The sequence below is a fragment of the Chelonia mydas genome, chromosome 4 (assembly GCF_015237465.2).
Source record: "Chelonia mydas isolate rCheMyd1 chromosome 4, rCheMyd1.pri.v2, whole genome shotgun sequence".
NCBI lineage: Eukaryota > Metazoa > Chordata > Testudines > Cheloniidae > Chelonia > Chelonia mydas.
Window position 1 is genome coordinate 127,361,452 of NC_057852.1, and position 25,784 is coordinate 127,387,235.

The 25,784-nt window shown below is 43.6% G+C and overlaps 1 protein-coding gene across 3 annotated transcripts in view; it reads right to left on the reverse strand.

The window, feature by feature from the left end:
* The window catches only part of POLR1A (RNA polymerase I subunit A), a 54,763-nt gene that overhangs the window by 11,971 nt on the left and 17,008 nt on the right, over positions 1-25,784 (reverse strand). For all 3 annotated transcript variants that reach the window (XM_037898276.2, XM_043544863.1, XM_043544865.1), the window contains exons 13-26: positions 21,882-22,136; positions 20,908-21,099; positions 19,460-19,609; positions 18,711-18,894; positions 14,613-14,695; positions 14,343-14,501; positions 13,786-13,884; positions 8,466-8,618; positions 8,138-8,220; positions 7,192-7,357; positions 6,220-6,441; positions 4,212-4,426; positions 2,735-2,902; positions 2,028-2,163 (exon numbers count right to left, since the gene is read on the reverse strand). In XM_037898276.2, the coding sequence (XP_037754204.1) occupies positions 2,028-2,163; positions 2,735-2,902; positions 4,212-4,426; positions 6,220-6,441; positions 7,192-7,357; positions 8,138-8,220; positions 8,466-8,618; positions 13,786-13,884; positions 14,343-14,501; positions 14,613-14,695; positions 18,711-18,894; positions 19,460-19,609; positions 20,908-21,099; positions 21,882-22,136 (2,265 nt within the window). The remainder of the gene's footprint in view (positions 1-2,027; positions 2,164-2,734; positions 2,903-4,211; positions 4,427-6,219; positions 6,442-7,191; positions 7,358-8,137; positions 8,221-8,465; positions 8,619-13,785; positions 13,885-14,342; positions 14,502-14,612; positions 14,696-18,710; positions 18,895-19,459; positions 19,610-20,907; positions 21,100-21,881; positions 22,137-25,784) is intronic.

Genomic DNA, 25,784 nt, shown 5'->3' on the forward strand with positions numbered 1-25,784 from the left:
CAGGCTCAGCAACACAGGATCCAAGTGTGAAGGAGCTTAGTGTGGGGGGATCCCTGGGTGGGTTGAGAGGGTTCTATGTGGGGCAATCTGGGTGCGGGTGGCTCAGTGGGGGGGCGGATCTGGATGCAGGGGGGTTCTGGGTGCCACAGTAATGGGACTTTGCAGGGGGGTCCAGGTGAAGGTGGTTGGGGCTCAGCGGGGGGGGGAAGAGGTTGGGGAGGGGAAGAGGTTGGGGGGGATTCAGTGGAGGGTCCAGGTGCAGATGGTTGGGGCTCAGCGGGATGGGGATCTGAGTACGGGTGGCTTGTTGGGATGGTCCAGGTGCAGAGGGAGTGGGGCTAGGGGGGCAGAGGAGGGGGATTTCTGGATATGAGGGGGTCTGAATGCACAGGGGTTGCGTGGATGGGGGAGAAGCTCCCCATACAGTGATCTCTCTCCCTGCAGCTGAGGAGTGATGGATGCAGAAAGCAGGGGAGAGGTGGATTGTTTGCAGAGCTTCCTGCAGTCTGGGGAGAAATCTGGGGGTGGGTCTGACCCAGCCCCAGATGCTGTCCAGGGGAAGAGGAAGTCCCATTCTCCCCAGCCCAGCCAGGACTAGCAGCTGAGACCGGTGCAGGGCAGGAGCCACCAGTCTTCCCCAGTCCTGCCCCCTACCCCACAGCGATTTACCTCTCTGCCGGCTGCCTTAGGCACCCGAAACATAATGCTGGGGAGAGTCGCATGACCTCTCTTGTGGCTTCCCTTTGCTTCCCTGTCAAAGTCATTTTTCTGCGGGGAAGCAAAGAAATCTGCGGGGACATGAAATCTGCGCATGTGCAGTGGCGCAGAATTCCCCCAGGAGTAAGCCTAATTTGGCACTTTCAGCTCAAACTTAACTCGGCAGATTTGTATACACGCTGCCTTTTCTCTGACAGAACTGCTTCACCTTCTTTCCCTGTTCCCTCCAAGAAGCCAGAAGAGCTCACACACACCTCAGTGGGTCAGACTCAAGCTAGTGACTCACATTCACTTGCTCATTGAATGTGTCAGGTCCTCATGCACATAGCAGCAGCAGCTTGTGTTTGCTCCTGCTGTTTTCCAGTTTTAGGAAGGGACAAGATGCCACAGCAGGAGCAGGAAAAGGTAGGGTATTAGAGGAGTGTGGGAAGCAGTCAAAAAGGGGAAATACAGAATAGATCGGACTCTGAGCTCTCCATTTTCCCAAGTGCTTTCCTCCTCCCCAGCACAGCACCCCCAGGTAGCTTAGGGAAAAACCTAGAAAAATAGTTGGTTCCTCTAGTGCAGTGGTGGGCAACTTGCAGCCCACCAGGGTAATCTGCTGGCAGGCTGCGAGACAGTTTATATTGATCGTCCGCAGGCACGGCCGCCCGCAGCTCCCAGTGGCTGCGGTTCACTGTTCCTGGCCAATGGGAGCTGGGAATGGCCGTGCCTGCAGACGGTCAATGTAAACAAACTGTCTTGTGGCTCGCCCGTGGATTACCTCAACAGGCTGTGTGCAGGCCACAGGTTTCCCACCATTGCTCTAGTGCAAGTCTCTTTAGGATTACCGCATTTCCTAAAGGCTAAAGACAATGAAAATCTCCAATTCGAGAGCTTAACAAAATGAGCGGGTGGCAAGACCAAGACAGGCTGCCTCAGAGATAATGCGTGGACCTTCCCCTCAACATACTGTTATGCACCATTACCCTTTCTTTATTGTCCTTTGGTCAGTTTCTAACCTGTGACAGTGCTCTTATTCAAGTGAATTTGAATTCAAGTACTTCTTACTTTATATAGTCATACTTATCAAAGCCTCTTTCCAACGATCTAATTATTCAATGAATTCAGTAGGCAAGAATAGTCGTAAAAGGACCTCCAAATCCCAAAATCAATTTCTAGGCCTTCCTCCCTCTCACCCTATTCAAACTTGCACCCTCTGGAAAAATCTGGGACAAGCAATGGTTTATTAAGTTGCTGACTGATAGTGTACCCACTTTTGGCTGCAAGGAGTCACAAAACATACACAAAAACATAAAGGAGAGGCTCACCTCGGCTAAGCACACTCTTGTAAACTGTTTCTTAAGCCTTTTCACCTTCTTGTGAGCTTTCTTGGTACTAAACACAGGAACGCTCATCATTGGAGTTTTGATGTTAGCACTAGCTACCATGAGGATCTCCCGCAACCTTTAATAGAAAATACTCTCATAAATTAAGCTATAAGGGCATAATACAATCAAATAAGAATATAGTTCATTTAATGAGGTAGCATGCAATACTCTCTGCAACCTCCCTCAAATCAGTGTGCATCTAAAAGCTATGGCCAGTGCAACACTTGTTCCATTTCAATTTGGTATTCATTTCCCCCATCATCAAATACATACTAAATAAACAGAATATAGCTCTCAATTGGAATATCATCTGGATTCTAAGAAGCCTGAAATGATGTGAAATAAAATGACGTACTGACTAAAAATACAAAACAAAAAGGATATTCAACCGCACTTCCTCTTAGACTAGATGGCTATTAATAGGTCTGTTCCACCTCCAATTTCTGTAATTTATCTTTATTTGTTTTTCTTTCAATCTACAACATTTTTAAACACCCTTGTTTTCCATACACAGTCACCAGTGATCAGTAACCTCGAGGGACTGTTCTGCTCTCAGTTCACACATGCAGTTTCCAGGAAGTATTAATGTGTACTATCTACAAGCTTCAAGAGGGATAACAGACCCAGAGGGAATAAAAGTTTCTTACCTTGGAATACCCAATGTGACATTCATTTCACCTCTGCCAGCAAAATGAAAGGTGTTCAGAGTCATCTGCGTGGAAGGCTCCCCAATGCTTTGAGCCGCAAGGAGACCCACAGCCTCTCCTGGGTCACACAGGGACCTTTGCCACTTCAAATGCAACAAGCTGTTTAATCTGAAGACAGACAAGAGATGATCGCACACAGAGGCTTAACTCAACACTGTACAAAGTAGAAACCAGGTGCAGACTGCAGCATTACTCTGGTTATCAGGAGCGTTTTCTGTTTTACACCCAGGGTTGCTTTTGGAAAAGTCAGTGATAGGGATGGGTCTGCAAACACTTAGTCCTCCACAAATAGTACGCCAATTCATCTAACTTTAAGGGTATGTCTACGTGCAGCGGGGAACTGTGATTTCCAGACTCACGCTAGCTCAGCTCAAGATAATGTACTAAAAATAGTAGCGTGGGCACTGCACCACTGGCAGCGGCTTGGGCTAGCTACCCAAGCTCAGACCCAGGGGTTGGGCAGGCTTGAACTCTGGCAGCTAGCCTGAGCCACTGTCACAATGTCCTGGTTGCTATTTTTAGCACACTAACTCAAGCTGAGCTAGCATGAGTCTGTCTAGCCCCACTGGGGATCACCCCTCCCCCAGGCAGTGTAGGCATAATCTAAACCTGAGAGGCACAGTCTACTGATCTGAGCATAGAACTAGGAGCCTTCAAACGAGTCATAACCTCTTTGTCTTGGTTTCCCCATTTCTAAAATGTGAATACATTTACTACAACTTGCTATTCCTATCTATCTCACTGAGGTATAGTGAGAATTAGTGTGAGTTTTTAATATAGTATTACTGTAATATTTTACCATTGCATAAATAGAGCAGGAAATGTATAGTGCAACTGACAGAGAGTGCCTTCCAGCAACCCTTATTCACACCAGTAGTCCTCTTGAGATCAAGGATGAGTTGTACAAGTAATGGTTGATGTCAAAACACATATTTGTTAATTTAGTGCTTGTGAAAGTTGCTGGATTGTCAGCCCTCTATCCACAGAGCAGATACCCTCTCTCCAGAATAGGGTTGAGGTGCATCTCTAAGGATAATAATATAACACCTAGCTCTTGTATAGCGCTTTTCATCCGATCTCAAAATGCTTTACAAAAAGGAGGTCAGTACCATTATCCACATTTTACACAGAGACAAGTATCCGTGTCTATGGGAAATTCAGTCCTTGGGAGCTCTGTTGAGCATGACCATAAAGGTACCAACTGTGGCCATGGTTTTGTGCTGGACACATTTGTTTCCTAGGAACCAGACTGAGACCCACTAACCCATTTCACAAAGGTCAAGACAGAACCACCAGATGGTAAAGACTTTATCACTACCATCCTGGATCCAAATCAGTGTTCCTTGTGCGGGGGTGGGGGGGGGGGAGAGAAGGGCGAAAGAGGAAAGAGGCATTGTAAATATATTAAAGTTATTACCTATCACAAGAAAGCTCTGATTTTACATAGTTGCTATTGTTCTGAGCATTCCATTCATTGATGTAATTCTCTACTTCACTTTCAAATGCTTCTGAAACAGATGCAAAATAAATATCTGGACGCCAGACGGCCAGGCTGGGGTCTGGACACTTAGAGGTCCTCTTTAGATATTTTCTCCGGCTCTTCTCATCCAGTTCATACCACATCTTCAGTAACTGAAAACAGCGGATTGCGAAATGAGCCACAGTTTACCCATGCAGCATTACATCAAGCCACAGAGAAGGGAAAAAGATCACCAGTGTGATAGTGAGATAATATCAGATGTCATATGAGATGTTTATATTCATGATCGCATCTTTGATCCCAAAACACGTAACCAACTTAAAGTAGATATACCTGCAATACACAATGGTCATTTCATCCACCACTGACATGCAGCCACTTCTGAGAGTCAATTGCCCCAATATAGTTTAACAGTATACAATAACACTATGCACCTGTTTAGGATAAAGTGAAGAATACCTTTTCCAATTATAATTGAAGATGTTCCGCAGACAGAATGGAATGAAATATCTAGGGCACTGAAGTTAACACACCTACTTTAATCAATAGTGACATACACTCTTGAATGATCTCTGTCAGTTGCAAGTGTCATCTGAAAAATGGCACTTTTAGCAGAAAAAGGACTCCTATTATATGGGGCACTGTTCCAATACCACCTCAGAGAAAAGGGTGACACCACCTGAAATACAAACACCACTTTCCTCAGATCATCAGCTGATGTAAACCTAGCAAATCAGTGGAGCTATTCCTGTTTACACCAGCCAAGGCTCTAGCCCAATAGGTATTAAATGGAGATTTTCCATTTAGCTTGAACCTTATCAGTGCTGACAGGACAAAAAGATGAGATTATATTGTCTCAGGCCATATTTCTGTTCTTCAGTTTGGGGGGGGGGGGATCAACCTTTCATCTTTTGCATTGCACAAGCCAACACCAAACAAAAGTATCTGATATATACAATGGGTCAAATTCATTTCTCATGTAACTCCCTTCTCTTCCAGGGCTCAGCTCAGGGATGAATGGGGCCCATGGTAAAAAGAAGTTTCACATTCCATGTAGCTGCATTGCCCTGAAAATTAGTGGAAATGTAATTACATCACAAAATGTGCAAATCAGATCAATGAAAGAATTTATAATCATTTCAGCTGAGTTACCGGCATTAGAAGCTTCAATTTTTACAGTGAGGATAATTAACCATTGAAACAATTTACCAAGTGCTGAGGTGGATTCTTGATCACTGGTAATTTTTAAATTAAGATTTGATGCTTTTCTAGGACATGTGTTCTAGTTCAAACAGGAATTATTTTGGGGAAATTCTCTGGCCCGTGTTATACAGCAGGTCAGGCCACATGATCACAGTGGTCCCTTCTGGCTTTAGAATTTATGAAGCTTTAGGAGAACAAAGTACAATTTAGCTTCTGTGCAAAAAAGAAACCACATATAATTAATGGGGAAAATTCAGACTTGTTATAGGAAAAGAAACCCCACTGAAGTCAGTGGAGTTGCCCCTGTTTACACCATTTGCCTGCACATTTGCTTTATTAATTAGAAGCTACAGAAGACAGGTTAGTGCTCTGAAGTATAAGATTCGGAACAGTTATACTGCTTGAAATACCAAGCAGAGCTGACTCAGCCTTTCATCCTTCCCAGTTAAATGGACTTTCATCTAGTTTGCTGTGCATCAGTCTGTCAGAGGAGACCTACTCATTGTGGATGTTCAAGATCTGAGGGCCTGCCCCAGAGTTCTTAGCCTCTGCCCACCATTAAGCATTTACCAGGCTGGCACATTCCATCTCAAAAGATGGGTACATTTTAGTAGCTCAGATAGCACTTTGGGATAAAAAGACATAATATACAAGTAAAGAGGCGCTGGAGCCATTTTCCGCCCCCCCACTCCAGAATCCTGTACTCAAGCTTTTAAATCAGTTCATTTGCTCTTTGCATTACCTGTAGGGTTGCAGGGTCTCTGCCATTTATGATCTCTCCTCCTAGGGTCTGTTCCCTCACTCTCGCCATTTTTTTCTGAGAATACAGCAGAAAAGCGCCTTCTCTTGGCAAAGAAACTTGATGCTTGGTTTGCCACTTTTTGATAGCTCTGAAATGTTGATTTGCTTGCCGAGGATCTATCTTGGATAAAACTTCATCTATGTGTTTAGACTTCTGTATCACCTAGAAAAAGAGACCCAAAGCATGTGTCTTCTAGTTCTCCTTATGATAATTTTTCACCCTACATTTATTATAACTGAAAATACAAAGGCAGAGTTGAAATGGACATATACTGGTCCTCAAAATCTTCAGTTCTCATAACGTGTTCTATTATTTTCCAACAAAGCTGACTTTTAAAACTATTTTTGCTTCATGTGACTATTACCACTCCATAATAATTAAGGCTGACGTGACAGTATTGAAGGGAAAATATTGGCCATGGTGATGCTGCATAATCTAGGTTGGATTCATATCAATTGCCAAGGTTCGAGTAGAGGGGAGAGTACAGGTATGAGCATGCCTGAGGCTCCACTGAGAATCAAGCTCAACTCAAAAAGAAAAGGAGTACTTGTGGCACCTTAGAGACTAACCAATTTATTTGAGCATGAGCTTTCGTGAGCTACAGCTCATGAAAGCTCATGCTCAAATAAATTGGTTAGTCTCTAAGGTGCCACAAGTACTCCTTTTCTTTTTGCGAATACAGACTAACACGGCTGTTACTCTGAAGCTCAACTCAGTTATTCCTTATTCTGATAAGACATTTTTATAGTCTGAAAGAGTTGGGGAAATAAAATACTATATTAAATAAGAGAGGCACACTCAGACAATGCCATGAAAGCAATTATGCCATTGTATTCAAAACAGATCTACAAGATGCTAAGTGTGTGCACGCCTTTCCCCTCACCATGTGAGTTTAAGATCAGTGTGTTCTACCTCATAGTTATCTGCAATGAAAGGAAACTGCCTGGGTTGCAGGAACTGGGTCCTGGGGATATCTAGCCCGTCTTCACCATACAGGAACTGCACGACGCTGCCATCGCTGTCCCTCACACTCAGGTCATACTGAACTACCAGCCCTTCCAAGTGCTTTATGATACACCTGCAAGAAAACAAGTGTTGTCAGAGGCTATGGAACAACTAGGTTATGACAGATTTTTAAACTGGACTATTACTCTAGTGAGTATTTTTCAAGGAAGTTTTAGGGATGATCAGGAATCCTGGAGACTGAAATCTTGTGTAACCACAGCGCAGTTATGGCACCCCCCGTCCCTCCCATTTTCCTTGAACATGAATTGAAGGGACCACCTCAGTGAACAAGAGGGTAGTTCACTTTATGCCCCTTTTGACCTTTGGCCTCTCTGCTAGTGGTGAGTTGAGAGATATGGACACGCATTCAACAGGAGTGGGATTGAGACCAACACATTCGAGATAGGGCACTGAACATGTAAGAGGGTATTTTGCATCATGTCACTTACTGCTGAAAATTCACTGCACTGGAAATGGGGGGCCTATTCTGAAGGCCTTAGGAGTTTTGTCCGAGTATGGACTACTAAAACTATTTGGCCAAGAAAACTGACACTGCACGCTAATCTGTTTATTTTCATTCCCAGGACTTGCTTTTCCTGGTACAGATAAGAAGCCAGTATCAATACAAGTCAGAGAAGGTAAGATGAAAAAGAGCCATTGGATCTAAGCCCTCAGAAAGGGAATGTTTCTTTTTCTTAGCCCAAAAGCCTACATGGTGAAATCATGCTTTAGGAACCCACCATCCAGCTTCTGGTACAATTGGACTAGATGATGCACATCTATTGCCTAAGTTAAAATATTTCATGAAAAAATACTTTTAAGATGTCAAAAGTTTCCAAGGAGCAACTCCTACCTTTGAAGGTATCCAGATCGGCTGGTTTTGACAGCTGTATCCACCAGACCTTCCCTGCCAGCCATGCAGTGAAAGAAGAATTCCTAAGATACAAGCACAGTCTTCATGAGAAAATATAAAACAGCTTCATGTTGCCAGGGAGCATGTTAAGGTAGAGTATGAACTACTGTTCTCAAGAGCAGCACTTAAAAATAGGGTTGGATAAGGCCTACTTGTCTAGATATTTACAAGGACATGCTCTACTTTAGTATCTGAATGTAAATAAGTTATGGTACAAGTAAGGCATGAAAGAGGGAAATAGAAACAGGAACCTGACCAGAATACTTACAGCAGGTTTGATGCCTGTGAGAAATCTGCCAGTCACAAATCCCCCTGATCTAGGGGAAAAATCATAAGGCTGGAAACAAGGCAACGATTTACCAGATGCCATCAGAGGGGGCCTTCGACCTTCCAACTCAATCTGACCCAGCAAGCACGAAATCTACATTGGAAAGATGCATGCAGAACAGAAACAGAATGACATGCAAAACCTCAAATGGTAAAAAGCTCATTTTTCTATTTTACTCTCTTGGTTCACATAAGTGTAACACCTTTTCCCTCCTGAAAAAAATGTATTTATATATAAAGGAAATAAGCACTGTTAAGAGATAGAGAAGTCCAGTTAGGCCATCTTGTCCAGCCTTTTCCTTATAAAGATTTCCTTTGCTCATTTTCACCACATTACTACTTATGTCCCCTAAGATCATTCTGAACAATTCACAGAATCATCTAAATGTAGGGCTAGAAAGGACCTTGAGAAGTCATCAAGTCCAGGACCCTGTGCTGAAGCAGGACCAAGTAAACCTAGATCATCCCTGAGAAAGCGGTTGTCCAAATTGTTCTTAAAGACCTCTAGTGACAGGGATTCTACAACCTCCCTTGGAAGCTGATTCCAGAGCTTAAATAGCCTTACGGTTAGAAAGTTTATCTTACCATCTAAGCTAAATCTCCCAGATTAATCCCATTACTTCTTGTCCTACTTTTAGGAGACACGGAGAACAACTGATCAGTCTTCTTTATCAGGGCTTTGGAGCAGAGCAACTCCGGAGCAGTGGAGCTGCAGGTTTTTGCCTGGAGCTGGAGCAGAGCCGGAGCACAGCTCCAAAGCCCTGTATATAACAGCCTTTCACATATATGAAGACTTATCAAATCCTCCCTCACTATTTTTCCCCAAGACCTATTTTTTTCTAAACTTTCCTCATAGAAGGTTTAGAAACCCTGACCTACCATTTTTGTTGCTCTCTTCTGGACACACTCCAATTTGTCCACATTTTCCTAAAGTGTGCTGCCCAGAATTGGACAAGGTACTCCAGCCAAGGCCTCACCAGTGCCAAGCACAGCAAGACAAATACCTCCTGTGTCTTACATGACACTCTGGGGTGTATAAACAGGAGTATTAGCCTTTTTCACAACTGCATCACGTTGCTGACTCGTATTCAATTTGTGATCCATTGTAATCTTTAGATCCTTTTCAGCAATACACCACTTAGCCAGTTATTCCCCATTTCACAGTGTGCATTTGAGTTTTCCTTCCTAAATCGAGTATTTTGCATTTATCTTTATTGAATTTCAGACCAAATTCTCCAATTTGTCAAGGTCATTTTGAATTATAATCCTGTCATCCAAAACTGTTGATGTCAATCTGCAAATTTTATAAACTTACTCTCCATTCCATTATCCAAGTCATTTAATGAAAATATTGAATAGTACTGGACCCAGGAATGACCCAATAGGATCCCACTAGATACACCCTTTCGGTGTGACAGCAAACCACTAACTACTCTGAGTAGTTTTTCAACCAGTATCTAGACCTCATTTCCCACATTTACTTACGGGAATGTCATGTGGGACTGTGTCAAAAGCCCTACTAAAATCAAGATATATCATGTCTACTGTTTCCCCGTCTACTAGGCCAGTACACCTGTTCAAGAAGGAAATTAGGTTGATTTGGCATCATTTGTTCCTTATAATTCTATTATCCAGGTGCTTATAAACTGATTGTTTAATAAATTTGTTCTAGTATCTTTCCAGGTATCAAAGTTAGGCAGACTGGTCTATAATTCCCGGGCTACTCTTTGTTCCCCTTTTTAAAGATAGGTACTACATTTGCCCTTCTCCAGTCTTATGGGACCTCACTCATCCTCCATGAGATCTTGAAGATAATTGCAAACAGTTCCAAATTTGCTTCAGCTGGTTCCTTAAGTACCCTAGGATGAATTTCATCAGGCTTGAATACATCTAACTTATCACTCTTTTGGCTTGTGTACCATCCCCCTAGTTGTTAATATTAATTGTGTTGAGCATGTGGTCACAAAATTAATATTTTTAGTAAAGACTACAGCAAAGTAGGCATTCCTCTCTTCTGCTCAGTGTCTATCTTTAAATAGATGTAGAAATTCTATTCTATTCGATATAGGTTCTTATACTGTTCTCATAATAGTATCTGAGCGCCTTTCAGTAGTGCATTAAGCAACATGACTGTCATTTGTCACTGTGGTTCATTCTCTTAACCATCCTCCTCCCAGAGGGAGAATGGTTGGAGTGGTTGAGTGTCTCTGGATTAAGTTTAGAAGTGTGTGCAACAAGAGTGATGTAGTGGTGGGAGTCTGCTATAGACCACCGGACCAGGGGGATGAGGCTTTCTTCCGGCAACTCACGGAAGCTACTGGATCGCATGCCCTGATTCTCATGGGTGACTTTAATTTTCCTGATATCTGCTGGGAGAGCAATACAGCGGTGCATAGACAATCCAGGAAGTTTTTGGAAAGCATAGGGGACAATTTCCTGGTGCAAGTGCTAGGGGAGCCAACTAGGGGGGGCGCTTTTCTTGACCTGCTGCTCACAAACCGGGTAGAATTAGTGGGGGAAGCAAAAGTGGATGGGAATCTGGGAGGCAGTGACCATGAGTTGGTTGAGTTCAGGATCCTGACGCAGGGAAGAAAGGTAAGCAGCAGGATACGGACCCTGGACTTCAGGAAAGCAGACTTCGACTCCCTCAGGGAACAGATGGCCAGGATCCCCTAGGGGACTAACATGAAGGGGAAGGGAGTCCAGGAGAGCTGGCTGTATTTCAAGGAATCCCTGTTGAGGTTACAGGGACAAACCATCCCGATGAGTTGAAAGAATAGTAAATATGGCAGGCGACCAGCTTGGCTTAATGGTGAAATCCTAGCGGATCTTAAACATAAAAAAGAAGCTTACAAGAAGTGGAAGGTTGGACATATGACCAGGGAAGAGTATAAAAATATTGCTCGGGCATGTAGGAAAGATATCAGGAGGGCCAAATCGCACCTGGAGCTGCAGCTAGCAAGAGATGTCAAGAGTAACAAGAAGGGTTTCTTCAGGTATGTTGGCAACAAGAAGAAAGCCAAGGAAAGTGTGGGCCCCTTACTGAATGAGGGAGGCAACCTAGTGACAGAGGATGTGGAAAAAGCTAATGTACTCAATGCTTTTTTTGCCTCTGTTTTCACTAACAAGGTCAGCTCCCAGACTGCTGCACTGGGCAGCACAGCATCGGGAGGAGGTGACCAGCCCTCTGTGAAGAAAGAAGTGGTTCGGGACTATTTAGAAAAGCTGGACGTGCACAAGTCCATGGGGCCGGACGAGTTGCATCCGAGAGTGCTGAAGGAATTGGCGGCTGTGATTGCAGAGCCCTTGGCCATTATCTTTGAAAACTCATGGCAATCGGGGGAGGTCCCGGATGACTGGAAAAAGGCTAATGTAGTGCCAATCTTTAAAAAAGGGAAGAAGGAGGATCCTGGGAACTACAGGCCAGTCAGCCTCACCTCAGTCCCTGGAAAAATCATGGAGCAGGTCCTCAAAGAATCAATCCTGAAGCACTTACATGAGAGGAAAGTGATCAGGAACAGTCAGCATGGATTCACCAAGGGAAGGTCATGCCTGACTAATCTAATCGCCTTCTATGATGAGATTACTGGTTCTGTGCATGAAGGGAAAGCAGTGGATGTATTGTTTCTTGACTTTAGCAAAGCTTTTGACACGGTCTCCCACAGTATTCTTGTCAGCAAGTTAAGGAAGTATGGGCTGGATGAATGCACTATAAGGTGGGTAGAAAGCTGGCTAGATTGTCGGGCTCAACGGGTAGTGATCAATGGCTCCATGTCTAGTTGGCAGCCGGTGTCAAGTGGAGTGCCCCAGGGGTCGGTCCTGGGGCCGGTTTTGTTCAATATCTTCATAAATGATCTGGAGGATGGTGTGGATTGCACTCTCAGCAAATTTGCGGATGATACTAAACTGGGAGGAGTGGTAGATACGCTGGAGGGGAGAGATAGGATACAGAAGGACCTAGACAAATTGGAGGATTGGGCCAAAAGAAATCTGATGAGGTTCAATAAGGATAAGTGCAGGGTCCTGCACTTAGGACGGAAGAATCCAATGCACCGCTACAGACTAGGGACCGAATGGCTAGGCAGCAGTTCTGCAGAAAAGGACCTAGGGGTGACAGTGGACGAGAAGCTGGATATGAGTCAGCAGTGTGCCCTTGTTGCCAAGAAGGCCAATGGCATTTTGGGATGTATAAGTAGGGGCATAGCGAGCAGATCGAGGGACGTGATCGTTCCCCTCTATTCGACACTGGTGAGGCCTCATCTGGAGTACTGTGTCCAGTTTTGGGCCCCACACTACAAGAAGGATGTGGATAAATTGGAGAGAGTCCAGCGAAGGGCAACAAAAATGATTAGGGGTCTAGAGCACATGACTTATGAGGAGAGGCTGAGGGAGCTGGGATTGTTTAGTCTGCAGAAGAGAAGAATGAGGGGGGATTTGATAGCTGCTTTCAACTACCTGAAAGGGGGTTCCAAAGAGGATGGCTCTAGACTGTTCTCAATGGTAGCAGATGACAGAACGAGGAGTAATGGTCTCAAGTTGCAATGGGGGAGGTTTAGATTGGATATTAGGAAAAACTTTTTCACTAAGAGGGTGGTGAAACACTGGAATGCGTTACCTAGGGAGGTGGTAGAATCTCCTTCCTTAGAGGTTTTTAAGGTCAGGCTTGACAAAGCCCTGGCTGGGATGATTTAACTGGGAATTGGTCCTGCTTCGAGCAGGGGGTTGGACTAGATGACCTTCTGGGGTCCCTTCCAACCCTGATATTCTATGATTCTATGAAAGTTATTATGGCCCTTAGTTCCTGTGGAAGTTCATTCCCCTGAGAAAGCTCTGTCTCCTACATAGACAAGCTTTACCTTGATGGTACAAAGTTCCATTGTGAAATACAACAAAACAATTACAAGTTAGAAATGGGGTTTGTTTTGGTATTCTTCATTATGTCATCACCTACTAAGGAGTTATTATTTTTGCTACAAATCTTGCTTTTCTAAGAACTGATGCAAAAGTAAAACGTGGTCAAACTGAAAATACTTGTCCCTCACTGTCCTATGTGCCAATGAGGTCTCTGACTCATTTATAATATATTTCCCTAAAAGTCACTCAAGTCAAAATTGTGCCCTCCCAACTCCCAAAGCTAAGAATAAATACCCTACTTTGTTACAGAATACACAAGCCATTCCTGAAATAGCCCCTTGATAAGCTATATTTGTAGAACCATGGAAACAAACCAGTGAGTCTTATAAAAGTAATTACTTTAATACCTGCATTGTATTTACAGTGGATCCTTTGGCTCCTGACTGCACCATTAACTGCAAGTTGTTCTCTGGGAAGCTCCTGTGGAGACCAAGGGGCATGCATGCCTAAAAAAAAAGTTTCGAAAGAAAGATACCAAAGAGTTAAAGTTCACATTTCTAATTAAATCACAATAATTTCTGTTGGCAGTAAGAAAAAAGGTGAAATCCAAGACAAACAGATATTATTGATAGTTACAGAAAACAAAATTGTTGGTAAGCTTTTATGGAAACTCTCATCTAGAAGTACCACTGCAGCTGGCAACCTTGTTGCTAGACTCTGATGACAAGCCAAAAATTAAAAGGGCCTTAAAGGGTACGCCAGCTTCTTATTCTACAGAGGTCATCTCCCTCTAAAAAAACAAGATGATTGAGGAACACTAGCAGGGCAGCATGGAAAGGCCCATATTGTGGACAGAGGGATGACTTCAGTCTGCAGGACTGTCAGGTGCCTTTCATCAGCATTAAATTAACATAATAAGAAAAATCTCCAAACATAGTATATATGGATGCTTCTCAATACCAACCTTGTTAACCTCATTGCTGTAATTGTTTACTTCCTCCTTGAATTTCAGATCAACCATATTAAAATCCCTCTGGTCTTTGTGGAGATGGGCATCCTGCCATTTCCCTTGGACCTCTTCACACGATGCAGTTTCTGGCAAGTTAAATGCAGCTCTAACAGCCTGAAAGTAAAAAAAAGCCTCTTAGGTGCCAAAACAGATGCAACTACACAGAGCAAGGGCTTGAAATGAAAAAGTTACAAGGACTAAAATCCTGCTGCAAGATGTATTTACCCTGGTACCACAATGGGTGGACACTTCAATGATTCGGTGTCTTCTGTGGTCTGCTTGCGGTTTGACCAAAATATCTTCAACTCCTGCAGCAGTGAAATAGAAAAAGATTCAGACCACGGTACAATGTATCTGAATCCTAAATCACCAGGGATTTATGTACTGGACTGCTGCTGGCACGTTTGAGTGTCAGAGTGGAGGTAAAGAGGAACTTATCACGAACACCAAGCATCATAGCTGCTTGGATCAGACTCATTGCATTTTAATAGCTACAACAAGAAAAAATATTGGGGACTTTTTTTGGGTGGGCAGGATGGTCTCAGGAACACATTTTATATATTATATTATATAAACAAAAATCACTCACACAAAAAGCTATGTTAAAAGAACAGTAAGATTGCAAAGTCAAGCACTAAAAAAAGTTTGGAAATGACAGAATGAAGGTTGCCTATGCAACCTTAATTCAGTCCCCTTGTGCGCATGCATTATTAGCATCTTTAAACTACATGATCACATGCTGTTCTTTTCACAGGACCCCTGCCTCACTCAGTGAACAAGATGGATGATGTTTACTCATAGAGCACATCTATTCAATATTTTGTTGTCTCCTTGTTCAATGCATGCCCCCCATAGTTCGTATACTGCACACTATTCAAACCCTGCTCTGAAGAGATAATTATTCATTTCCTCATGGGCTTTTCTAGGGTGCTCGATACTAGAATATCTCAGCACTTCACGAACAATAGTGAATTTATTTCCACAACACTCTGAGAGATGAGGGGGTATTATTATCCCCATTTTATAGATACAGAGGCACAGAGAAATTAAGGTCAGAAGTACCCATACATTTTCTGTGCCTAATTTGAGACAAAGAGGACCTGCTTTTTTAGGGTACTTAGCATTATATAGCACTTCAGTTGCAGTTGGGATCTGCATTTCTGCAAATGAGACCAAGGGTCTCAAGTCAGGAACCCAGAAATCCAGGAGAACAAAATTAGTGACTACCTGTGAAAAATCTGACCTAAGTGACTCCCCCAGCATCACACAGGAACTCTGTGGCAGAGGCAGGGTTAGAGTACAGTTCTCCCGGAAAGCATAAAACTGCTTGGCCACGAGACCACCCTTTCCCTTCCTGAAATCCACCTGCACACATCCTAACTTCTGCAACAAGGATTCTAGAGACAGTCTCCTTTGCAATACAACCCTGATTCAGGCTAAGGGCAGGTCCAGCCTGTGCATTGTATTAGCCAAGGATCTTGTGGGAAAAAAGGCAGTTTATTATGTAATAAAAGACTGTCATAATACATATGCACAAGGTGGCCAAATTAAGGTTGCACAGGGAATCTTAGTGTAATTTCCTAGGATCTGATAAGGAATCTGAAAAAACAAATTCCATCATGTGGCCTCATATTCACACCTACAACAGCCATCAGCAGGTCTGAAAACGTAAGATCCACCACAGAGATCTCTGCCACTTGATCTAATGGAGTAAGTGATTGCAACAGTAAGTTATCCATTATGTGGGCCAGCTGACGAGGGGGATGAGACATTTTGCCACTGGGTTTTACAGACACTTGCTAACAGCAGAGGAAGGAGGAGACTCAGGAATTCTGGTTTCCATTCCAGGCTCTGAAAGGCATTGTAGTCTAGCACAGCGGTTCTCATCTGAGGCTCCGTGGCCCACTGGGAGTGGGGGGCGGCACTCAGGGGCTCCACCAAGCAGGGGCTGCTCAGAGCCCTGAGCCCCATGAGGCAGAAGGCTGGAGCCCCCCAGCCCCATGGGACAGAAAACCTTCCCCTGCTCCGGACCATGGAGATTTTAATAGCATGCTGGGAGGGTGGAGAGGGGAAGGGAAGAGCTCCAAAAGAAAAAATGTTGAGAACCCCTGCTCTCGTGGTCATAGACAGACTCATTGCCCATTTTCCCCAAGCTTGACACCTTCTGCCCCATCCCTGCCTACCTGTTCCTGCTCTAATTTGGTCTCTCCCCCATGGCTAGCTCCTTGTTCCAGGCCCATTCTTCTTACCTACTAGTCAATCCCAGTCCCACTCCTCAGGCATCTCATCCTAGTCCCTAATTCCCTTTCCCAAAAAGTCCTAGACTCACCCTTCAGGACTCTCAATATTCTTCTGACCCATTCCAAGTTCTCCCCACAGTCTCCTTGCCCAGCTGGTCCCAGTCTCTACTGCCACAATAACCCCCAGTTTCCCTCCCACAACAAGCATCCTCCAGTCCCAGTCTACTCCCCCTTTCTCTCCCTAGGCCCGGCTCTTGAATCAGGCAGCTTCCTCCTCCATGCTGCCTGGGTCCAGCAGGAAGTCAGTAAGAGCACAGGAGAGAAAGGCTGACCACTCTTAGTTCTGGTGCACAGCTATAGCCTGAAGCAGCCCAGAGCTGCAACTGCAGGCAAAGTCCTGCCCAGTCCCAAGCTGAAGCATGCCCAGTACGGACAGAATCTTTGGGAAATTTAGAGACTTACTAGAACTTCACAGCTATTGAGCATGTGCACTATGATTTTTTTCCAAAGGCTTATAATTTGGCCAAACTGGAGGATTTTCACAGGGATGGCAAAAGGCACCCTGCTGATACAAAGGTCACTCCTCCGCCTAATTTCAAGTCCTTGTTCCAAAGCAGGGGAGGCTAGAATTTTTCAAAAGAAGAGGTCCCGAGGGTGTTGTTTATTTTAACATGAGCAAAACAACTATTTTCCCCTAACCTCATTCTTGGAAACAGCTGAAATGCTTTGGTTGTCACTTTCCAAAAAAATTCAGCCTGAGGCGGTGACTCAACATGGGAAATTTCAGCCCAAACAGTTAAAGTTTAGCAAAAATATAAATGACTGAAAACAGGATCTTCTCATGGGAAGCTTTGGCCAACCTTAATAATAGGCGGTGTTACCTAGACTTGCCTGTAGTAAAAGGGAGGTTTGAGTCAGAGCGGTGCACACTCCTGCCCTCTACTGAAAGTAAATATAATTGATCATATGTAGCTACAGCCTACAGAGTATTTAGACCAGGGGTGGGCAAACTACATTGTAAGCTGGCCCGCAAGCCGCTCCACGCAGCTCAGCTCTGCTCTGGCACAGGCGCTGGGTTGGGGACTGGACCATGTGGCTCAGCCCCACTCCAGCTGGGGCGCTGGGTCGGCGCCGCACCACTCCGGCATTCCCAAGCCTCTCATCCCCAGCCCCACCGCAAAGCCCGCACCCCCAGTGGGAAACTGCATCCCTTCCTGCACCTCATCCCCAGCCCTGATCCCGTTCCCCGAACCCCTCAGTCCCAGCCCAGAGCACCCTCCTACAATCCAAACTCCTCATCCCCAGCCCCATTCCAGAGCCTGCACCCCCACCCCAATTTTGTGAGCATTCATGGCCCGCCATACAATTTCTATTCCCCGATGTGGCCCTCGGGCCAAAAAGTTTGCCCACCCCTGATTTAGACCATTATAAAGTTACACAAGTATGCATATTTTATACCAATGAAAGTCCTGTAAAAGTCTACTCAGCCATTTGCCCTGGTGAGGGACATGTTTTAATGGGAGAGAGGGAGAGAGAGCACGAGCGCACACAGGGGGTAGATTTTATGCCTGGCTGAGTAATTCACATTGTGATTTTGCAAAGTTGATGCAAAATAAGAGTCATATCTACAGGGAGATTAACAGCACAAAGTAAATGCAAGACCTAATTAATAACACCTCTGAATCCTTTAACCTGAACATGTGGGTAAGCTTTGGTTACTATGCTGCTTGTTGTGATTTTTTTTACTCATGTGAAAAAGAAACGTAAAACTTTATAATGTAATTTTGATCTGAACAAAGATTCATTAAAAGACATTATGACCATGTACATGTAAAACATGAAGGACAGGAGATAACTCAGTGATGGATATACTTGAGATTGCATCATTTCACTGTAGTGATTGGAAGGAACTGAAATGCATGCTGAATAGAAAGAAAGCCATGTTAGGTGAACTATCAGATTCAGCAATGTGTTGTGAAATGTCATGCACAGAACTGTTTCCATTTCTTACACACAACTGCAGTTTTGTACCTCAGGAGGTACTGCAGTAGTCCAAGGGCTAATTTACATTTCCCATACTCACCCATTGTAAATCCCCTGTACAGCTGCAAATAGGCAGTAAAGAGGCGAGCTAGACATGTAAGCACCTTGCCGCCGGTTTCACCACCATAGACTTCATGGCAACAGTGAACTAGGCCATAGGCAGAGCTGCCATAGTGAGCTTTGTCCAAGACCCCGCAAAGTAACTCCCCCTCTCTAATGATAACCTGGTTGATAGGATGAGATGACAGATTTAAACAGTTAGGAAAGCAGCCATTTTGATCTTTGTGTGGACAAGATCCAACTCTGACCACAGATTATTCTTAGTGACTAGTAGATTGAATAAACTATGAGGAATAAAAACATATAACATACAAAATGCTTATGGATCAGTATCTTCTGGTGAACTATAAACAAGAACAAGTAAATTAAAATACTTGTAAATTGTAAAATAAGTGTAAATCTAGAATTACAAATAGATTTTGCACTTCTATAATACATTGCATCCTGAAAGCACTTTACAAAACAAGTTAAGCAGGTGCATACGAGTTGCCCCCACCTGCAAAATGGGAGAAGGCAGAGAAGATACTCTAAAAAAAGAAAGATGGAGTTTATGTCAGAGCCAGGAACAGAACTCCAGTGATCCTAGTTCCCAGTCCCAAGCTCAGACTACCCCATTCTAGCAATTATAAAAAAACTTTACAATACATTTTATCCCCTTCAGGATTTTTTTTTTTTTTTTTTTAACAAGTAAGTCCTTGCCTCTGTGGCCAGTTATTTCCACAAACATACCTGGGATTCACACATTGAATCAAGGTTAGATCCAGGAATTCTGTTTTGGGGCCCTTTCACCCAGGCTTTTCCACCAATCTTAGCTTTCCCGGACAAATTCAGTGGGATTTGATTTTCAGGGATTACGTTTATTAGCAACGTAGAAACAACCTGAAAAGAAAAACATAGGGCAGGATTAACGAACTGTCAGAAGCAGTCAGTTTTTCATATCCCCCACCCGACTATGGCAAACAGGGGGAGAGGATAAACATCCACACACATGCAATAGAAAGCCCTGCCACTCAGCCGTGTTCTGGCAGCTCACCTATCCAACAGCAGAAAACTGCCAGGAGTGTTGGAAGTCTGCACTCAAGGAAGGACTACCCTTTGGTTAACTACAGACACTGAAAGTCCCCAAAGCTATTCCCCTCAATTATCCAGAACCAGCCGGTATTCCTTTTTGTTTAAAATTTCCCATATTCAAAGGATATAATGTATTATTCTACGAAAAGGAGTTCTAGACGCTTCAGTGCAGTAACCCTATTGTAAACTCTGGGGCAGGTACTGTAGAGTGCAGTATTTTTTTAAAATATTGTAATCAGATTTATACAGGGCATTAAAAAGTGGTTTCTACCCTCCTTTGCCATATATTAAAATTCAGTCTCATTACCACATAAAGCATATGGGTAATAAGAGACTAGTGTGTGACATCTGGAGGCATATCTAAGGAAGGTCAGAATGATATAGCATAAACAGCACTAGAGCATTCCCTTATTGTGCCAAGGATCATAGTAACTGGATGTAGAGCACATCCCTCTGAAAAAGCAAGAAATACTCTCTAGTAGGGCCTATCAGATATTTCATGACTAAAATCAACATTGTAGCAAACACACCAAAAACAGATAAGACTTTGCCTGTCAAGATTAAATTTAGGAGATTTAAACTGTGACCCAATTTAAAATGCACACACACACACACACACCCACACACACCCCCCCTGACCCAGTGAAAAATTATATTTTCTACAGAAAATGATAGAATCGTTTTGATATCAGCGATGCATGAATGAGAAAAATCTCAAGGACTAGAAAAAAGAACACCTATAAAAAGTGTCTCAAAGATTTTATCTAGATCCATCCCAAAAAGGAAACTAAATCACTAAGCAGCAGTCACATCATTTCTCTGCTTCTGTTCTGCATGTGCATCTCCTCCTTCAGTTCATACACTGTAAATCATGCCACAATTCTGTTGAAACACTGTCCAGAGTAAGTGATAAAGTGCTATTCCTATAATATTATTTTAAAGGACACAAAACTGTACAACTCCAGGGAGAATACACATGAAGATGTGCAGTGTTGCCGACCTACTGGGACTATGCTTCTCAGTCACTATAGCTTATCCTGGTTTTAATTATAATGCTTTGCTTAGTTCTGAACAATCTGTTTTAACAGTCTTAACTTTTCAGCTACCTGTTTTCCTGTCCATAACCGCTGTGGTTTCATAATGGCAGGTGCAAGGATTTTCACTCTTCCCTTTTTGTCTGTCAGTCCTCGATATATCAGCTCCATGTACTGTTCTCTTGTGAAAAAGCAACCCCGGATCGTCATGCTGGCACCAGAGATCATATGATCCTGGATCAAACCTGCCAGTGGCTTGCCATCCTAAGAGACATATACAAAGAGTACGTGAGGTGGGAATCACATATTAATATCTTCCAAAATTAGCTCCATTATGGGTGTATAAAAGCACAATAGTCCAGATGTGAGTAGTCCTTTATGGTAACAGCTCCTCTCCCTATACTAAATATCTCCTAAACATTGAGATTTAAGAGACATAGCAGGCCCCAAACTCATTTAAAAAGGACAACCACTTCCCCCAACCACTTCCTTAATTCTATTCGGAATAATGAGATATTCTACCACCCTCACACTGACTTCTAAGTTCACCTTCTCCCAGTCCCCTTGGGATCAGGAAGAGCAGGTGGCTGAGTGAGAAACATGTTATGGAGGATGAGTGGAGAGTCGGAACTGGAAGGTATGAATGGTATTTCAGGGGCTCAGACACAGGGGGACAATACCAGCAATCAGGCACTAGAAGAGTTAAAAGTAGGAGGAGGATCAATCAAGCGTATTTTAAGCACCCTGTCACCACAGTATGTAGGTGTCAACCCCCAGGATTAGGTGTCCAGGTTTCCCCACAAAATCCCCCTCACATGCACAATTTGAGCCTGTGTTCGTAATTTTCATTCTTAAGGCTATGACCACCAAGATCTAACACAATGAAGTATAGTTACTAGCCACCTTTACCATCTCAAGAACACATTATGAAGCAAAGTTACCACTGAAGAAAACAAAAAACCCAAAGAAGTACTCTGAGGAAGGAAGAGGTTTATAGAGATGTAAACTATTTATTTATTGTCTTTCACAGAGACGGTTTTATTTACCTTAGGAACAAGATACTGTTCATCGGTGCAGGCTAACATGTAGGCTTCTGCCCGGCCCAGCTCGCTCTGAGGAAAATGAGCATTCATTTCATCGCCATCAAAATCAGCATTGTAGGCTTTGCAGTTGGCATAGTGAAGCCTCAGCACCTTTTCTCCTGGCAGGATTCTGGCCCGGTGGGCTTGGATGGAGGGTCTGTGAAGGGTGGGCTGACGGTTCAGTAAGAGGACATCTCCATTTTTAACATGGCGGCATACCTATGAGAGAGATTTAATACAGTTCATCTGTTTATAAAGCATACCAGTCTCTCATCAGAAAGACAATTTTAAACCCACGTGCACAGTCTAAAGCAGTTTTTCCTCTAGCATTTTCATTCTGTGGACCTCCTTTGTAAGGGTATCAGGTCCAGTACACTTACCCCCTCAACCACTCTGTTCCCCACTAGACCACATTCCAAGACTCCACAGAAACCAGAATTAGTTCCCCATGTTATCAAACCAGTTCAGCATTCCAGGTAAGATGCAATCCCTCCTCTCCCTTCAAAGTATGGTTTATCGAAGACTTTAGCAGAATACTAAAAAGGAAACCTTTAAAATTCTGCCATGTGAGGGGAGAAAAAAAAAAAAAAAATCATTTACCCGGTTCCCTCTGAATTGGTTCAATAATAAGAGGGAGTACTGTAATTCCAATATCGGACATCCTAGAATAAGACAGCATGGTCAAGTGGGTGGAGCACAGGACCAGAGCCCAGGGACTCCTGAATTCTAATTTCAATTTTGACACCAGCTTGCCATTTGATTTGGACCACAACACCTCACCTCACTGTACCTCAGTTTCCCTTTCAATAGAACAGGTGCTAGAATACTTAACTACTTTGCAGTGCTATTGTGATTACTTAAATTGTTTGTACAAATGCTTTAAGCACATAAAACACTTAGCATTTGTTTAGTATTTTATTCTAAGGCATCCACAGCCTGAGCAGTTGCAGCAAACTTTCCAGGCATCAAACAAATCCCTTTAAGAGGCTGAGCTTGGCATCTTTCTGTGTGGAGTGCTCTCCACAGTCTGGTTAGGGGATGCATTCAGCGCATATTTGAGTAGTGAACTCAATTTTAATGTTTGCTTTGCAGGTCACTTACAATCTAAAAACAAAAACAACAGGAAATGTTAAGTAACATGACTCCAACAGTCCTTAGAGAGAGGGAATCTATGATCGCTGGAATTCCCCAGCCCTCAGAGATGATTCAATGGCCAGAATAACCAAAAGTTTCCAAGAAGATACTTCAACTCTGACTCAGTGGATCCACGTGAATATTTGGCAAGTGCTCTAAGTACCACTTTATGTCACAGGCCCATTAAGCGTGCTGGGTTGTTTTTTTTCTACCCTTCTCTGTGGAATGTTAGACTGGATGTTCCGACAGCCACTGATGTTATATAATTTCAGGTTTATAAAAGTGCAGATATTGCTGTAGTGTATTGATTATTGTCCTCCCCTGGAGCACACCGTGGAAAAGCCCCAAATGTTCACAACTGTTGCCAAACCGCAAACGATTGAGCACTGCCCTTTCTAGCCCAAAAGAGGCAGTTCTCCTGCTTCTGTTCACTGAATAAATACCACAGTGAAGGCTTTTTTGTAAGGCTTCTGTAGGATTTGTTCTGGACGAGACAAGAAGTTCACATCAAGGTTAGCCCTCACCTACCTCCAAAAGTGTATGCAACAGAAGAGAAAGTTTATTTATAGATCTGGGTGGAGATGTAAGGGAGCTGTAATTGTCTGCCAATCTTCCCAGTGGTTCACTATTTAAAGACATTTCTAGAGTATTTTAGTTCAGTCAGAACTGACCATATTCTATACAATCTATGGCATTTATATGGCCCCCTTTACTGTCATATCTGAGCACCTCACAGTCTTGAACACATTTTTCCTCACAACACCCCTGTGAGGTAGAGCAGTGCTATTCTGCCCCTTTTACAGGGGGAAGCTTAAGTACAGAGACACTATGTCCAAGGCTACGATTTAGTGATGGGTGTTTTTAGTAAAAGTCACAGACAGGTCACGGGCAATAAACAAAATGTCAGGGCCAGTGACCTGTCTGTGACTTTTACTAAAAATATCCCTAACTAAATCTTAGGTGCTGGGGGAGAGGGGGCGCTCTGAGGAGGGGGGCGTCCCAGCAACCCGCTGCCGCTCCTATGGGGGACCTGCTGCCGCTGCTACTGTTGGGGCCGGGGGCGGAGGGGGGCCAGGCATGCTGCTGTTGCTGCTCCTGGACCGCTGCTCCAGGGCAGCACCTGGGACCAGCTGCCTGGGGCCGCCAGAGCAGCAGCTGGCGCCGGTGCCACCCCAGCTGCTCGGGCAGCCCTGGGGTCAGCCGCACCAGCTGCTGCAGCTGTCACGGAGGTCCTGGCAAGTCACGGAATCAGTGACTTCCGTGAAAGACTTGCAGCCTTAACAATGTCACTTGCCCCAGGTCTCACAGGGAGTCTGCGGCAGCACAGGAAATTGAACTCGGCTCCCCTGGTACAAGAGCCACCACCCAAGCCTAATGCTATGCACCAGGTTATACTACACAAAGCAACCAAATATGACACCAGAAGAAAATGTAAGCATCCATCATGAAGGAGGAGATACACGGACAGTTGTACATCTGACCTGAGTGTATTCCCATCTGCTTTTAGGTCAGCCAGACTAGCCAGTGGTAGTAGCATCACTTTGCATCACTGCTTAGGATTCAGCTTGAGATTTCTTGAAGATCTACAACTTGGCCCAAAGGCTGCTTTCTGGAGGTGGATATTACTGTCTATGTGGCAAAGGTACTGCTCTTCGTATTTGCAACAATCTACCTTGCTTCTGTTTTAAAAATAACTCTATGTTCAAGAACATTATACGAGCTCTTAGAATCTTAAGGACTTTCATGAATTAAGAGAGCCATTCTATAATACAAGTTCCCAAACAATGGTATTCTGAGAGTCCCCAACTCTATTTAGGACAGAATATTTCTAATATAAATGTGGTGATCCTGGTTTCAGTCTTTCATAGCTTCAGTCGAATAAGCTATTCAGCTAACATTGAGAAAAAGCTTAAGTTTCAGGCCCTAATTCACAGGTGTTCTTTTGCCACTTCCAACACAGCAGAAAAGAGCCAATTTCAAAGCATGCCCAAGGTAAAATCTGAGGGATCAAAGAAAATGGCTGCCAGTTTCAAATTTAATTTTAAACAGGTTTATTTTTAAAAAGAAAACTGTATTTGATTTTAATTAAAGAAATCTGATATCTGATTTTTTTTTAAATCAGGTTTTTATTCTCCCTACTTCGTAACAACAAGGTGAAGGTTTATTTTAGGTCTATGAAGGTCTTTGAGCTAACTGGACACACTGAAATGCTAAGTATTAAATACTATCTTATCAGCACAGCAATCTCTGTCAAAAACATGTCGGTAGAAGTAAAAGGTATCAAAATAAAAACATTCACCACTTGTACAACATTTTTCATCCAAGTAGGTAACTATCCTTTGTTAAGATTAAGCCTCAGCAGTTGTGAGGTAGGGAAATATTATATGAATTTTACACATGGGTTGAACTGTGGCATAGTGAAGCTAAGTGACTTAGATAAGATCGGACAGTGAGCAACAGAGCTGAGATTCGAAGACAAGAGGCCCAGTTTTGGACTCTAACAGCTAAACAATACTAAACTGTCTATATCATACCACCGCTGCCTGGCCTGAGCTAGCTCTGCTAAAAATTGCAGTGTAGCAAGGGTAATGGATTGAGCTAGCTACCTGAGTGCATACCCAGTGGTCTAGGCGGGTACTTACTTGGGTGCCTAGCCTGAGCCGCCACCTGTGCTACCCTGGTTACACTGCAGGTCTACAGGAGCTGGGAATCACATCTCTCAGCTGAAATGGA